The sequence below is a fragment of the Solanum lycopersicum genome, chromosome 7 (assembly GCF_036512215.1).
Source record: "Solanum lycopersicum chromosome 7, SLM_r2.1".
NCBI lineage: Eukaryota > Viridiplantae > Streptophyta > Magnoliopsida > Solanales > Solanaceae > Solanum > Solanum lycopersicum.
The window spans coordinates 53,192,679-53,209,094 of record NC_090806.1 but is presented as its reverse complement, the minus strand read 5'-3'; the positions used below and the strand labels follow the sequence as shown (position 1 = coordinate 53,209,094).

Genomic DNA, 16,416 nt, shown 5'->3' with positions numbered 1-16,416 from the left:
ATATTTGTTTAAATGTTTATGTGTTATGTTGCTTTGAATGAGGATATCGTAGACCCACTCCTAGCCAAAATTCAAAAGAGTATACAGAAGCCAACATTACAAATGTCCGACCAAAATTCCCGAGTCTCAAGTTTCTCACAACAAAATCCATACCATAAATCCTAAATACCGCTCTATCATCTCAGGAAAGTTGAATCACCGCTATGGACAAAGGCAAGAACGTCCAGACGGAGCTCACTGAGGAGGAATTGCGAAGAAAGATCGAGCGAGTCACTCGAGAGATTCAGAGGGTTAAGGAGGAAGGACTCAAAGTAGACGCGACCACGGCGATCTACAAAGCTGCGGTCACAACCTTGGATGAAGATCTGGCGTCACAGATAAAGAGAAAGAAGGAGGTTGAGATGGAAACCGTAAGCCTAAGGAAAAGGTTGAACTTGCTTCGTTTGGAGATACACGAAGGAAAGGCGAGAGAGGCGAAGATAGATATCGAGACTGCTGTGTTGTTGGACAGAAACGCGGCGCTCGACGAGGAATTGGCGACCCATAGCGACCCAAAGGGCGGAAAATACCTCGCCCATGATCTGGGAGCAGATAACAGTGGCCCCGACCGTGAAGTGACTGAGGAGGATGATGAAGAAGAAATCGTCTACAAGCCTCCATTTCCGACTGTCTGAAAGGAAAGGAATGACGCAGCCACAAGACAAGAAATCTCCGAATGTGGTCTTCTAGAGATCTCAATGTTGTTTTTCAATTCCCTTGTAATCACAACGAAAAAATGAATGGAAAATTTTCATCCTAAAATCCGAACTACGTTGGGCCTGAATTCTCCCCGTGAGATACGTAGGCAGCCTTCCCGGCCCAGCCCCTATCACAGAAAATTTTCATTCTCCTCCATGTTTCGGAGATACGAAGATAAGATCGACGGACGTCGCAAAGCAGCGGCAAAAAGACCATAGCTCAACGTGATTCAGATTTCCCAAGATAGCGCCAAACAAACAAATTCCTGTTTGTTCAAAATATATATCCGTCCTTATTCGTGGGTTAAGATATCCTCAAACAAAATGACTTGTGTGTTTATCTGTTTTATGTGCGATATTATGCATTTTGTACTCTGGATATGCACTAACAAATTTGCCTTTGAGTTGTTTTTACATCTCAGGTACCTTTTACTGATCTGTGTCAATAAAGCTGGCAGATCATCCTTACTTCACCAGATCGAAAGGTCCTACAGATTCCTTCCCTCGATCAAATTCAGACAAAGGAAAAACAGTTATGGGAGACAACAATGACGAAGGGCGTCTTACTGACGTTGTGGTGGCTCAGCCCACTGTAGTGGAACAGAACGAATTGATCATGCAGCTGATGCAACAGATTGCTGAAATGAAAGTTGAAATGCAACGGAGACAGGATGCGCCTCCACCTGGATTTGGTACTAATATTGCTGATGCAAGACCTCCGGTCTACTTCCCTTCATCAAACATAGATCCAACTCAGAACCAGCCTTCCACACCTGTGCATAATCCATCTGTGATTGACTTCACAACCCAAAACCCTCAATACGCCTCAGCATCTTACCAAACTCCTTCACCTCTTCTAAATAACCACCCTCAAATACCACCTCATCCTCAGAATACTCAAACTGCCCCACCGCCACAAAATCAAAACCAAACTCAAACTGCCTTCAATACCCAAGCATTTCATCCGCATTTGAGCCAGAACACCAATCCTTAGGCCTACCCACAAAACTACCAGACCGCCCAAAACATTCCAAGTCCCTCTATAGCTCCGCCCCTACCAAAAAGAGCCACCTTCCAAGTTCCCGTTCCTGCCGAGCACAAGGTGCACGGTTCTGAGTTGGATCACTATGAAGAACAGGAAAGAGAATGGAAGGCGAAAGAAGAAGTGAAGATCGATATAAAGGAAGAAATCAAAAGGGCTATGAAAGAGCTGCAGTGCATCCCAGACGACGTCGGACTTAGCTACGCAGAATTGTGCATCCATCCAGATTTGAACCTTCCCGAAGGTTTCAAAATTTCGAAGTTTGACACCTTCAGAGGAGTGGGCAATCCTATGGCGCATTTGAGAGCGTATTGTGACCAGCTCGTGGGAGTTGGCAGGGATGAGGCCTTGTTGATGCGGCTTTTCAGCCGAAGTCTGTGTGGAGAGGCCCTCGAGTGGTTTACTTCACATGAAACCAGGCAGTGGCCCAGTTGGAATGCACTGGCTAAGGACTTCATCGACCGATTCGCCTACAATGTTGAAATAGTGCCCGATCAGTATTCTCTAGAGAAGATGAAGCAGAAACCAACTGAAAGCTATAGGGAATTTGCCTACAGGTGGAGGAAAGAAGCGGCGAGGGTAAGGCCACCCATGACCGAGAAAGAGATTGTGGAAGTATTCGTGCGGGTACAAGAGCCTGAGTACTATGATCGGATCATATTGCTAGTCGGAGCTAAATTCGCTGAGATAGTCAAAGTTGGTGAGACTATCGAAGATGGTCTAAAATCGGGGAAGATAGCCCGTGTATCTGCGTCGCCTGGGTCTTCAGGATTGATAAGAAAGAGAAGAGAGGAAGTTGCCGCTGTCTCGTATGGGGGAAGAAAAACCCCTAGAAACCCGTCACATTCCCAAGATCGTTTCAGTCCTTCCCCAAAGTCCCACCGATCCAACTACCCACAATCCAATCATCCTAATAACCACAATACTTTCCCCACCTATCAGAGTGCTCAAATTTCGTCGTACCAAAGTCCACCCTCTAATCTCCAAAATTTTTCTCCCATATACCCAAATTACCCTCAACCATACCAGATCCCATCCCCTTATCAGAATATTGCTCCCAACTGTGCCAACGTACAGTCGAGCTACCGACCACCTCCGCCCACTTATCAAGTCCGAGCTCCATTATACCAGGACCCCCTCCCGAATTACCAAGCTCCAATGCCAAATTTCCAGGCAAACCCTTATCCCCGGAGCCAAGCTCCTCGTACAAATACCCAAAATTATCAGCGGGTGCCTCCCCCTCGGCAAAGCGGTTATGATAATTCCCGTCCGAGATTTGAAAAAAGGCCTTCAAGGAACTTTACCACACTTGCTGAAAGCCGGACCAAACTATTTAAGAGGCTAGCCGCAGATGGATACATCCACCCTGTGGGGCCCAAACCCGGGGATGTTAACTCGAAGTTCTACAGGCCAGATCAAAGGTGTGCTTATCATTCCAACAGTGTTGGACATGACACGGAAGATTGCATCAACCTCAAGCACAAAATCCAAGACCTGATCGATCAGGAGGTAGTTTCTCTTCAACCGGCGGTGCCAAACGTCAACACAAATCCGTTGCCGAATCATGGAGGTGACAACCTTAATATGATTGAAACGGATGAAGACGGGTGTGGAACAAAGATGATTACCCCTATTATGCATGAGGACTTGGAAAGGGCTGTCGCTTCTTTAAGCGTCAAAGAAAGGAGGAAGTTTGTTATTCTGACACCTGCAAAGGCTGTTGCCTTGGTGCCTTCGAAAACCCTCCTGATGAGCTTGCTCTCGGAGGACAGAAGAAGGACCATGCTAAGAGGCCGATAAGCGAGGGGGAAGCAGAGGAATTCTGGAGAAGGATGCAACCTAAGGACTATTCCATCGTCAAACATTTAGAGAAGACTCCGGCTCAGATCTCCGTGTGGGCCCTGCTGATGAGCTCTCAGTCCCACAGGCAGGCCTTAATGAAAGCTCTTGATGATACATACGTACCCTCAGGTACAAGTAGTGATAACGTGGCCGCTATGATTCATCAAGTCATTCGGGGGCACCGGATCAGCTTTTGTGACGATGAGTTGCCAGTCGAAGGAAGATCCCACAACAAAGCGCTACACATTACCGTGATATGTCATGGAAAGGTTGTCAACTGTGTTTTGGTAGATGATGGGTCCGGTTTGAATATTTGCCCGTTGACGACGTTGAGGCAACTAAATTTTGACCTTGGGAAACTGGAGCAGAATCAGGTCAATGTAAGGGCATTTGATGGTGTGCAAAGAGACACCTTAGGGGCTGTGACTTTGACCCTTCAAATGGGCCCCGCAGAGTTCAGTGCGCAATTCCAAGTATTGGACATAGACACTAGCTACAACCTTCTTTTGGGAAGGCCGTTTATCCACATGGCTGGAGCCGTCCCCTCTACTCTCCATCAGATGATGAAGCTTGTGTGGAAAAATGAAGAGTTAGTGATTCACGGCGAGGGAAGTCACTCGGGCAAGCAGGTGTCGGTCATTGATGAGATGCCGCAAGGCGCAGACTTTTACACGGTGGAGCTGGTGAATGCCACCAACGAAGATTTGGCCCTCAACTCCATGCCAACCGTGTACAAAATGATAGCCACGGTGATGCTGCAAAATGGGTTCGAGCCAGGTTTCGGATTGGGAAGAGATTCCCAAGGAATTATCGAGCCTGTTCCGGTCTTTGCTCAGGGGTCGAAGTATGGTTTGGGGTACATCCCCACAGATGATGATATGAAGATGAAGAGGAGGAGGGATCAAGAGTTGACTAAGCCGATCCCGTATCTCTATCACTCTTTTCCAGTTCGGGAGCACGCCGAGCCTGAAGACGACGGGGAAGGAATCTGTGACCTGTTCAAGGAGATCAATGCCGTCATAGAGGAGGAGGCTGAGCCAGCTGGCTTTCGCGATGCTGAACCGGGGGAAATGCTGAAGAATTGGACGTCCACACCAATCCTGATGTCCCGGACTTTTGGGTAGAAAGGAATTATTTTGTGCATGCCAAAATCGGTTGTCGTTCGGAAGAGGCCCGAGACCCACCATTTTTGCATTTTCTTGATTTTGAATTTTGTTATGATTGTTTAAAGGGCGACATGGCCTTGTGCCATGACCCAACTTTGCATCTTGATTCAATTTAAATGAAAGCCTCCTTATTTTGACCTTGTTGATTCGATTGCTTGTTATATTTTACTTTTCTAAATTTTGTCAGTTTATGATTTCAGTAACGTAAGTTACAAACCTGCCAACGTCATGTCATGTCATGAGCTAAACGAACAAAATAAGGCAAATGATGACGAGGCTGACGACTACGACGAAGAAAGTGGGGAACCAGACTATGTAGCAGAAGAGTTTCAACAATTCGAGAATCAACATAAACCAAATCTGGAGGAAACAGAGACGTTAAATTTGGGAGATTCAGAATGTGTCAAAGAGATTAAGATCAGCACTCACCTGAATGAAACTCAGAAGGAGAGCCTGATTCATTTGCTTGCCGAATACCGCGATGTGTTTGTTTGGGAGGTCAGTGACATGCAGGGGCTGAGTACCGATGTCGTATCTCATAAGCTGCCTATCAACCCAGGGTTCGAGCCAGTGAAGCAAAAGACTCGGAAATTCAAGCCTGAGTTGAGTTTGAAGATTAAGGAGGAAATCACCAAGCAGATAGAGTCCCGGTTGGTAGAGGTAACGCAATATCCCACCTGGTTGGCGAATGTCGTTCCGGTCGCCAAGAAAGATGGAAAAATCAGGATTTGCGTTGATTACAGAGATCTCAACAAGGCTAGTCCAAAGGATAATTTCCCGTTGCCAAATATCCATATTCTGATTGACAACTGTGCCAAGCATGAGATGCAGTCATTTGTGGATTGTTACGCGGGTTATCACCAGATTCTGATGGATGAAGAAGACGCGGAGAAAACGGCCTTCATCACGCCTTGGGGGGTATATCACTACAGGGTGATGCCGTTTGGGCTCAAAAATGCCGGTGCCACTTACATGAGAGCCATGACGACTATCTTCCACGACATGATTCACAAGGAAATTGAAGTGTACGTGGACGACGTCATAATTAAATCCCGCGAGAGTTCGGATCATTTGACACACCTGCGAAAATTCTTTGAACGTTTGCGTAGGTACAACTTGAAGCTAAATCCCGCCAAGTGTGCTTTTGGAGTCCCAGCTGGGAAATTGTTAGGGTTTATAGTCAGCAGAAGAGGTATTGAGCTCGACCCTTCCAAGATCAAAGCAATTCAGGAGTTACCTCCGCCGAAGACGAGAAAAGAGGTGATGAGCTTCTTAGGGAGATTAAACTATATCAGCCGGTTTATAGCACAATCGACGGTGGTATGTGAGCCTATCTTCAAGTTGTTGAAGAAAGATGCCCCAACTAAGTGGATTGAGGAGTGCCAGACCGCTTTCGACGCTATCAAAAGCTACTTGTCTAACACACCAGTATTGGTTCCTCCGCGAGAAGGGAGTCCCTTGTTGCTATATTTGTCTGTCTCGGATAACGCCTTTGGATGTGTACTTGGTCAACACGACGAGACAGGGAAGAAGGAAAAGGCTATCTACTACATCAGCAAGAAATTTACTCCGTACGAGTCTCGTTACACTTTGCTGGAAAGAACATGTTGTGCTCTGACGTGGCTTGCCCAGAAGCTGAGGCACTACCTGTCGTCGTATACTACATATCTTATCTCCAGGATGGATCCGTTAAAGTATATTTTCCAGAAAGCGATGCCGACCGGGAAGCTGGCTAAATGGCAAATGCTGTTGAGTGAGTTTGACATCGTGTACGTGACTCAGAAGGCAATAAAAGCACAAGCTTTGGCTGATCTTCTTGCGGAAAATCCCGTTGATGAAGAGTATGAACCTCTCAAGACATATTTTCACGATGAAGAAGTGTCATTTGTGGGCGAAGATATCTCTAAAGCTTATCCAGGTTGGAGATTATTCTTCGATGGAGCGGTGAATCACCAGGGTAAAGGTGTTGGAGCAGTCTTGGTATCAGAATCTGGTCAGCACTATCCTATGGCGGCTAAGCTACGGTTCAACTGCACAAACAACATGGCTGAGTATGAAGCTTGCATTCTCGGTTTAAAAATGGCCGTTGACATGAGTGTTTACGAGTTACTGGTTATTGGAGATTCAGACCTCTTGATCCATCAAGTTCAAGGAGAGTGGGCTGTGAAGAACCCAAAGATTGTACCTTATGTACAATATGTGCAAAACCTGTGTAAAAGGTTTCGCAAGATCGAGTTCAGACACACACCCAGAATACAGAATGAATTAGCTGATGCTCTTGCCACCATCGCTTCAATGATCAAACATCCAGATATTGATTACATCGACCCGCTGGATATAGGTTTGAAGGAGCATCCAGTCCATTGTTCACACGTGGAATCAGAACCAGATGGTTTGCCTTGGTATTTCGACATAAAGAGGTACTTGGAGTCTGGGACATATCCAGAAGACGCCACATCTAATCAAAAGAAGTCGATACGTCGTATGGCTCTCAATTTCTTTTTGAATGGAGAAGTCCTTTACAGGAGGACTCCAGATTTGGGTCTTTTGAGATGCGTGGATGCTGCTGAAGCCGTGAGGCTTATTGAACAGATATATGCTGGAGTCTGTGGCACACATATGAACGGGCTTACCTTGGCAAGAAAAGTCCTTCGAGCCGGTTACTTCTGGATGACTATGGAGAACGACTGTTGCAAATTCGTGCAAAAATGCCATAAATGTCAAGTGCACGGAGACTTGATAAGGGTGCCACCTCACGAACTCAATGCTATGAGTTCACCTTGGCCATTTGTAGCTTGGGGAATGGATGTCATCGGCCCTATAGAACCGGCCGCTTCCAATGGACATAGATTTATTTTGGTTGCCATCGATTATTTCACCAAATGGGTGGAAGCAGCCTCTTACAAATCGGTAACCAAGAAAGTGGTGGCCGACTTTGTCCGCAACAATTTGATCTGCCGATTTGGAGTTCCAGAATCCATCATCACTAATAACGGTGCAAATCTCAACAGTCATCTGATGAAAGAGATATGTGAACAATTTAAGATTATCCACCGAAGGTCAACTGCTTATCGCCCTCAAATGAACGGAGCTGTAGAGGCCGCCAACAAGAACATCAAGAAGATTCTGAGGAAAATGATTGACAAGCAGCGGGGTTGGCATGAAATGTTGCCATATGCTCTACTGGGTTATCGAACGACGGTCAGAACATCAACTGGGGCTACTCCATACTTGCTAGTATACGGAACAGAAGCAGTCGTACCTGTTGAAGTCGAGATACCGTCACTGAGGATCATCCAAGAAGCTGAGCTAAGTAATGCTGAGTGGGTTAGCAAACGGATTGATCAACTAGCCTTGATTGATGAAAAGAGGATGGTTGCTGTTTGTCATGGCCAGTTGTATAGACAAAGAATGACTCGCGCTTTTCACAAAAGAGTAAGAGCCAGAAATTTTGAAGTTGGTCAGTTGGTCAGTTGGTTCTTAAGCGTATTTTTCCTCATCAAGACGAGTACAAAGGAAAGTTTGCACCAAACTGGCAAGGTCCTTACATGGTCCGCAAAGTACTATCTGGAGGTGCTTTAGTCTTGTCAGAGATGGATGGCGCTGTGTGGCCCAAACCTATCAACTCAGATGTTGTCAAGAGATATTACGCGTGAAGTTCGTTTTGCATTTCCCATCATTTACTTGTAATCTTCTGTTTGCTTGTATTTGTTCGAATTTGAATTCTTATCCCTCTTGTAACGAACTACGTCTGACCTGAATTCTCGAGAACGAGATACGTAGGCGGCCTATGTCGGCTTCGGTCACCCCATTTATTCCCCTTGATTATTCCTTGTGTTGGAACTACGTTTGACCTCAACGGGATACGTAGGCGCCACAACGGCTCGGTCATATACCCAGAAGATTTCCATTTCTCTCCATAATGGAAACTGGGACAGAATTTTTGAGAGGATCTCAAAATTTCATTTGAAATTGGACTTCTTTAACAAGTCAAAACAGAAGACCAAATTCTACGACCTGAACTACGTTCGACCTGAATTCTCGAGAATGAGATACGTAGGCGGCCTGTGTCGGCTTCGGTCGGTTTCTTTGTAAATTTTATTCTTGTTAACCTTTAAGGGAAACTACGTTTGACCTGATTCCTGCCTCAACGGGATACGTAGGCGCCACAAGGGCTCGGTCATATCTCTCGTAAGATTTCTATTTCCCCCTTCTACAATAGAAACTGGGACAGAATTTTTGAGAGGGACTCAAAAATTCTCCAAAGGGAACCTTCTCCTCAGCAGATCAAACTAAAGACATTTCGAGTTTGCAACTGGGACAGAATTTTTGAGAAGATATCAAAAATTCCGAGATTTGTTCGGTTACAATGGAAAGAGGAGCAAGATACTAAACTGGGACAGAAATTTTGACGATGGCCTCAAAATTTCGTCATGGGACTTCCCCACAAGTCCGGAATGCCTCTGAAATTCATTCGACAAGCGTCGGACTCAAAGAAGCTCGTTAAGCCTGACATGACATGACTTGGCATTGACTTTTTCGAGATACTATTTCTTAAAAAATTTCTTGCTTCTCTTAAAAATTTCCCTTTTATATTTCATCTGTTTTGGCATAAGATATTTTCTTATCTATCAAGAGTCGGGAAATCGGGAAATCAACCGAGGACGTCAAGACAAGGAGCAAACAATCGAAGGGATCGACACAGATCAGTATGTTTGAAACTGACAATTTTTCTGTGGATGCAGGTTTATAGCTTCACTTCGAAATCGGCCGAATTCTTCCGACTGATGAATACGGAGAAGGAGAAAACTATCTCCAAAGCCGGTGATTTTATTGAAAGCAAGAAGCATTTCATATCTTTATGCCAAGATGCTTGTGAATGTGTTTGTTTATTTCAAGCCATTCCCCAATACATGAAATTTACAAAGTGCCTGGCCAGATTCAAAGGTGGATCAAAAAGGAATCTTAGCGAAGATTTCACGATTTCTATAGAAGACGCTATTTGCATCGCGTTATCAAAGCAAGATGATTATTGTCGATCAAGACAATGCATTACCTCAGAAGAGACAGCTATGCAATTATTATTTTTATCATTATCGATCAAGTCGATATATTATTTGGAGGTCGTCTTGCCGTTACTATTCACGGGGGCAATATAAATAATCATGCATGACGAGAAGATTTCATGCCTCGTCGAAATTTATACATCGCGAGAAAAATTTATGCCTCGCTGGAATTCATGCATCGCAGAATCATGTATCGCGGAATCATGCATCGCGGAAATCATGCATCGCGAGTCAATAATTATGCATGACGAGAAGATTTCATGCCTCGTCAAAATTTATACATCGCGAGAAGAATTTATGCCTCGCTGGAATTCATGCATCGCGGAAATCATGCATCGCGAGTCAATAATCATGCATGACGAGAAGATTTCATGCCTCGTCGAAATTTATACATCGCGAGAAGAATTTATGCCTCGCTGGAGTTCATGCATCGCGGAATCATGCATCGCGGAAATCATGCATCGCGAGTCAATAATTATGCATGACGAGAAGATTTCATGCCTCGTCAAAATTTATACATCACGAGAAGAATTTATGCCTCGCTGGAATTCATGCATCGCGGAAATCATGCATCGCGAGTCAATAATCATGCATGACGAGAAGATTTCATGCCTCGTCGAAATCTATACATCGCGAGAAGAATTTATGCCTCGCTGGAGTTCATGCATCGCGGAATCATGCATCGCGGAAATCATGCATCGCGAGTCAATAATCATGCATGACGAGAAGATTTCATGCCTCGTCAAAATTTATACATCGCGAGAAGAATTTATGCCTCGCTGGAATTCATGCATCGCGGAATCACGCATCGCGGAAATCATGCATCGCGAGTCAATAATCATGCATGACGAGAAGATTTCAAGCCTCGTTAAAATTTATACATCGCGAGAAGAATTTATGCCTCGCTGGAATTCATGCATCGCGGAATCATGCATCGCGGAAATCATGCATCGCGAGTCAATAATCATGCATGACGAGAAGATTTCATGCCTCGTCAAAATTTATACATCGCGAGAAGAATTTATGCCTCGCTGGAATTCATGCATCGCGGAATCATGCATCGCGGAAATCATGCATCGCGAGTCAATAATTATGCACGACGAGAAGATTTCATGCCTCGTCAAAATTTATGCACGATGAAAAGAATTCATGCCTCGTCAAAATTGCACATCGCAAGAAGATTTTATTCTTCGCTGAAAGTTATGCATCGCGAGAAGATTCATATCTCGCAGGAATTTACGTATCGCGGGAAGATATTCATGACCCGCAAGAAGACGTACTTGGATAAAGAAGGAGCAATACTTATCCATTGGCCTCGACTGCATTATGTTATTTCTTATAAAATAAACATCATAGAGAGCATCGAAGATGACAACAAAAGAAACATCAATATCGCATCAGCATTTATTTATTTATTTCGACATCTAGTATGGAATGCATTGAAGATGATATTGCAAAACACAAGGCATAAGCTTTATTTGCTGGACGTCAGACCGATCGAGTCGACGTCGAACATGGAGGAGAACAATGAAGTGTCGACATGGTAAAAGACACTATCTCCCATCCTAATTGCATTTTTAAGCTGACGAGTTTTATCTCAGTCTTTGTCGAGAGCATCCAAAAGGATGAATTCTCCAAAACCACAGGTGCGGACGACATCAAAAAGGATGCAGCACAACGTGGAACTTTTTCTTAGCAGCGAACTGGGACATAGTCCAAAGAGGAATGTCAAACTCTTAGGACGCGAGCAGAGGAGCGACTTCCACCACAATCGAACCACCCTCTCGAGGCTTACGGGTTTTCTCTAGTTCTGTCAGTTTCTGTCTCGCTTCCGAAAGTTTTGTTTTATCGGAAGCAAGTTTCCAATCTGAGTGACAATACGCCAAAAGATTTGAAAATTATGTCCGTGTAAGTTCTTAATTATGGGTGTGAAGCGCGCCACATTCATGGCTAAGAGGTTACAAGCCTCTTTTTCATACTCGTTTAATGTGTCACTCGTCCAAAACCGAAGGTTATCTAGCATAATAGATTTCCTTTTCCACCGACTTGAGTCGAACTACACACAGCCTGATTCCGAAGGTAAGGATATGTAGGCGGATTCAATGTTGAAAACTCGGCTGTAGTCCAACATTTCGCTCTCGAACTCTATTCTCGAGCATTTCAATACCTTCATAATCCGGTATCGAAGTGGCATTGATTCTTTCAAAATCGTGCGATAAATCAATCTATTTGAACTACAAGTGGCCTGAACTCTCATATAGCCTGAGATATGTAGGAGACCCGTTTCAAGGGTTCGGCCATAATTCCTAAACCCTGTGTCGAATCCTTCCTTTAAAACGATTGGGGTTGATCAAAATTGGTTGGTCAATTTCATCTTCCTCGAGTTGCTTACGTCAACCCGAGTAAAATGAGGGACAGTTGTTGACACGCAATTTTGACCCGCGTCGGTATGAGTTAATTGGTTTTATAAATCTTGCGAAAATAAGATAGATGTATATATATATACATATATGTATATACATATATGTATATGTGTGTATCTTAAGGCTTCCCTTCCTCCAGCCCATTTCCCTTTTGTTTATTTTCAGCCCACCCCATTTCTCTTCCCCTTTTCCAGCCCAACGCCCAGGCCCAATCTCCCTTTCTTCAGCAGCCCACCCTTTCAAGCAACCCAAACAATTCTCAGGCCCAATGTTTTTAATCCAAACATCCCTAACAACAAATTCTCAGGCCCAAACATCCCAACCCATTAACTTAAAATACCCGCCCATCCCTTCGACCCGCCACCCGACCCGACCCAGACGACCCTTTCCCTTTCTTCTTCCTTTCACGCAATTCCCAGAGGCAGCCACGATAATTCCCCAGAAAACAGACGCCAAAAATCCCCAAGCCAGCCACGCTCTCTCGCTCTCTCCCTCAATCTCCCCACGCTCTCGTCTCCCTCACGCGACCTCCCTCCCTTTCCCTTTCCCTTTCCCTTTCTCTCCCCATCCCATCGCAGCCTGCAAAACGCAGAAAAACAGAACCCCCCAACAACCCCGCAGAGACCCATACCCTGCCGCTGTCGAGCAGGTCTGCAACACGCAAGTCGTCGCTGTCGAGCAGGTCTGCAACACGCAATGTCGACCATGTGGGTTTGACCAAGGGAATTTCGAATTTGGAATTCAAATAGAGGCCTAGCGTCCCTCTCTAAATACGGTCCATTTTTTCAGTCATCGGGGGGGCGAAAAAAAGGTTGAATTATTTTTTGGACTGAGATTTTTAGCTAGAATTTTGGGCACTGTCTCGATCAAGTCGAAGAGACGAAGATTTTTTTTTTCGTGAAACTAAGAATAGATAAGAAGAGAGTTTTAAGGAAGTTCATAAACAGACAGAGCTTCGTCCGTTTCTCCCTTTCCTTCCTATTTCGATTCCATTGTTCGGGACTGTCGAGTTACCCCTTCGCCTGAAGCTGAAGTCTGTTCGCGATCGTGTGGTGGAACAGTCGTTTGCTCGCCATCGTCCCTGTTTCGCTGCACTCGAAGAGGTAAACACCCTTCCACTTGATTTCTCCCTCTTCTCGTTTCCAATGTGATAGATTAAAGATTGAAAGGGTGTCGTGCTGTTCTGGACGCTGCTGCTGTGTCGAATGCATTAAAATAGTCAAACTTTGAGTATACATGGTCTGTCCCAGTATGTTCTGGCAAGCGTTCATTTTGTTTTTGTTGTGACGAGTTGTATATATCCCTGCCTTCGTTTGTTTTCTTCATGTTTCGCTTCCCGTTCCTCGCATACGATTTCACTGTGCCATGCTGCGTTTGTCCAACACTCGCTACAGGGTCTATTAGTAAAAATGTTTGGTTCTTTGGTTCGAACACTCGTTTAAATTTTGTTCTCTGCTGAGTTTTGGTTTTAGACAATGAGTGTAATTGCAATGTCTGCGAATGTTCATCTTCAAAGTTTGATATTGGCTGTTACGTCTAGTTACTTTGGTTCCGTATCTCTGTAATCGCCCGGCCCATGACCCTGTTTCGCAAGGAATGATTTGGGGTTCAGTCGGTAAATGGTTTCGTTTTCCCATAAACCTCTTAATGTAGCAAAGTTGGAATCTCATGCTTGTTTGGTCGGATTTAACTCTTGGAGATTTCATTTGATATTGATAGCAAACTTCTTATGTGCACTTAAGATTGAGATAGCATAGTTGTCGATGTGGTAGTTTTGAGCTATTGTTTTAGTTATCTCACCATGATATAAGGTATTTGAATGTCAGCTTATTTGTATTATTTCCTTGGGATGTTTCGCTATTGAAGTTGGTATTTGGCATGGCTTTTGCATGTTGGGAAATCTAATGAGTCGTAAAGTTAGTGTGTTTGTTAATCTATTCGGCTTTCCTCAGGATCATATGTTTATTCATTTTGTTTCATTAGAAATACATCTGATTTATTTTGTCGTTGTGTATGCTAATGTATTTCTACTCGTTTGCATGGAAAATCTTCTCTCGAGTCCATCGTGGGGCTCCCCTTCTCCTCTTTGCATTTCACGAGGGAGCCATAAAGGCTCTAAATGTCTTTCGTCGGGTCAATTCGTCAAAACCGGCGTATGAAGTTAAATTCTGAGTTCTACGAAGATCGAAAGCCGAGGGAGCATGGGATTAGAAGACCCTTTTTTATTTATTTTTGCATTTTGTAATGGGCATAAGCCCTAGTTGTTTTCCTCGTTTTCTTGGTATATTTTTTTTTATTTTATTTTATCTTGTATGTTTAGCTTAGGACAGGTGAATGGGTCAAAACCCAAAAAACAGGTGGGTCCAAAACTCGGTCAAGGCGAACAGAACTCGAGTTTGGACCCAAAACCTCTCTCTCTCTCCTTTTATTATTCGTTTATATGTTTGCTTGAACGTCGTTAGTTAGGGTTAGAAGAATCCAAGCCCCATCAAACGCCTTTCGTTCTATCAAACTCGAACTAAAATTGAAACTTTAAAGATGTTCGAATTTGAAAGTCGTTTAGAATTAAAATTGAAAAGGTTTAGCTTTAACAGAATCTCGAAACAATGAATGTTGCAAAACTTGTAAATTTGTTTAAATGAAATAAGCTCAGATCGAGATTGAAAAAAAATATATATATATATATATATATATATATAAAATAATCAAATAAGTTAATCGCTGGAAAACCGTATTTAACGGAGTGTCTTAGGTGCCTTAAACACCTTCCTAAGATGCTAATAGGAATCCCGAACCCTTAAAATGTTTCAAAACAATTTTTCTGTTTAAGTTGTTTAGAAACGAAGTTTTCTTGATTTTTCTTAAAAATTAAGTGGCGACTCCTAAAAGTCTAAAAACAAACTCTTTTCGAAAATCACTCCCTCTTTCGATAAAACATATATACGGGATGTGATGGGATTTAGGAGGACGGGACGGGGGATTCTTTGTTGTTTTTAAATACTTATTTATTTGTATTGAAATTATATGTTTTTAGTTAATAAATTTTATTATTAACTTTTAAATTTTAAATTTCAAATTAAATTTTTAAATTTCAAGTTTCAATTTTCAAATTTCAAGTTTCAACTTTAAATATTTAAATTTCAAATTTGAGAAGTTTACATTAGTATTTTAAATATTTTAAAGATTGTAAACTTGAAATTTCAAATGTGAAGTTACATGTTTTAAATTAAGTATTTTAAAGTTAGTTTAATACTTTAGTATATATTTAATTGTATATATTAAAATAATAATGTAAGACAATGATTGTATTAAAAAAAAACTTGAATAAAAGTTAAAACCTTCGAAATTTATTCAATAGAACTTAGAAGTTACAATTAACAAATATTAGTGGGGTAACTAATATATGCAGTCACCTTCTAAGAAAGGGTCTGTTTCAACAAGTTCTTATAAGTAAAAGTAACATTTGTTATAGATATTAGGTGAGTAACTAATTTTACGCAGCCACCTTCTAGTAAGGGTTCTGTTTCAATTAGTTCTCGTATGTAATCTAAAAATATATGTTTTCTCCTTTAAAATTCAATTCTAATTGTCGCATCATATCGATGGTGATATCCTCCGGTGTTGGCAAACTTGCTCGAAACTCTTGTGACTCTAATTCATCATCACTGCATTCAATTTGCGGTTTGATCCAACTTGCTTGTTTGTTACTTAACTTTGGCAAATTATTATTCCTCGTATCGGGATTGACCCAGTCTCTAAATAAAACTGATGTTTCCAAACTGTCTTGCGCCAATGAATGTCTATGATCACCAATTTGAAACCTTTTCTCACGAAAAGCAGCCTCCGATGCAACTGATGAAGCTTAAATAGCTAGAACATCACAAACCATTTTGCTCAAAGTTGAAAATGCAACGCTTCGCCTACTCCACCATCCTAATGAATCTTCATTGCCATTTTTGATTACCAATGCTTCTAAAGATTGACTAAGATATTCTTCAAAATCATCACGGTTAGTAGAATTAAGAACAAGAAAACCTCACATATAAGTTGAAAATCAAACTTCAAAATCAATCTCTTGATTAGAAGTTTGACCAACTTCTCCTTCAATATTTTCACTAGTTCTATATTTTTCATGCAATA

General features: G+C 42.7%; 1 protein-coding gene across 1 annotated transcript; it reads left to right on the top strand.

The window, feature by feature from the left end:
* The first annotated feature begins 203 nt into the window (after positions 1-203).
* LOC138337499 (uncharacterized) lies at positions 204-4,745 on the top strand. Its single transcript, XM_069287413.1, has 4 exons — positions 204-668; positions 1,189-1,527; positions 1,732-3,507; positions 3,552-4,745. Exons 1-4 carry the CDS (start codon positions 204-206, stop codon positions 4,743-4,745), a joined length of 3,774 nt encoding a protein of 1,257 aa, XP_069143514.1.
* The last annotated feature ends 11,671 nt before the right edge of the window (positions 4,746-16,416 follow it).

Coding starts and splice junctions, on each gene's coding strand:
- LOC138337499 (XM_069287413.1), top strand. CDS start 204: ATGGACAAAGGCAAGAACGTCCAGACGGAGCTCACTGAGGAGGAATTG. Junction 669..1,188: donor ACAAGCCTCCATTTCCGACT/GTCTGAAAGGAA, acceptor GTGTCAATAAAG/CTGGCAGATCATCCTTACTT. Junction 3,508..3,551: donor CTGCAAAGGCTGTTGCCTTG/GTGCCTTCGAAA, acceptor CTCGGAGGACAG/AAGAAGGACCATGCTAAGAG.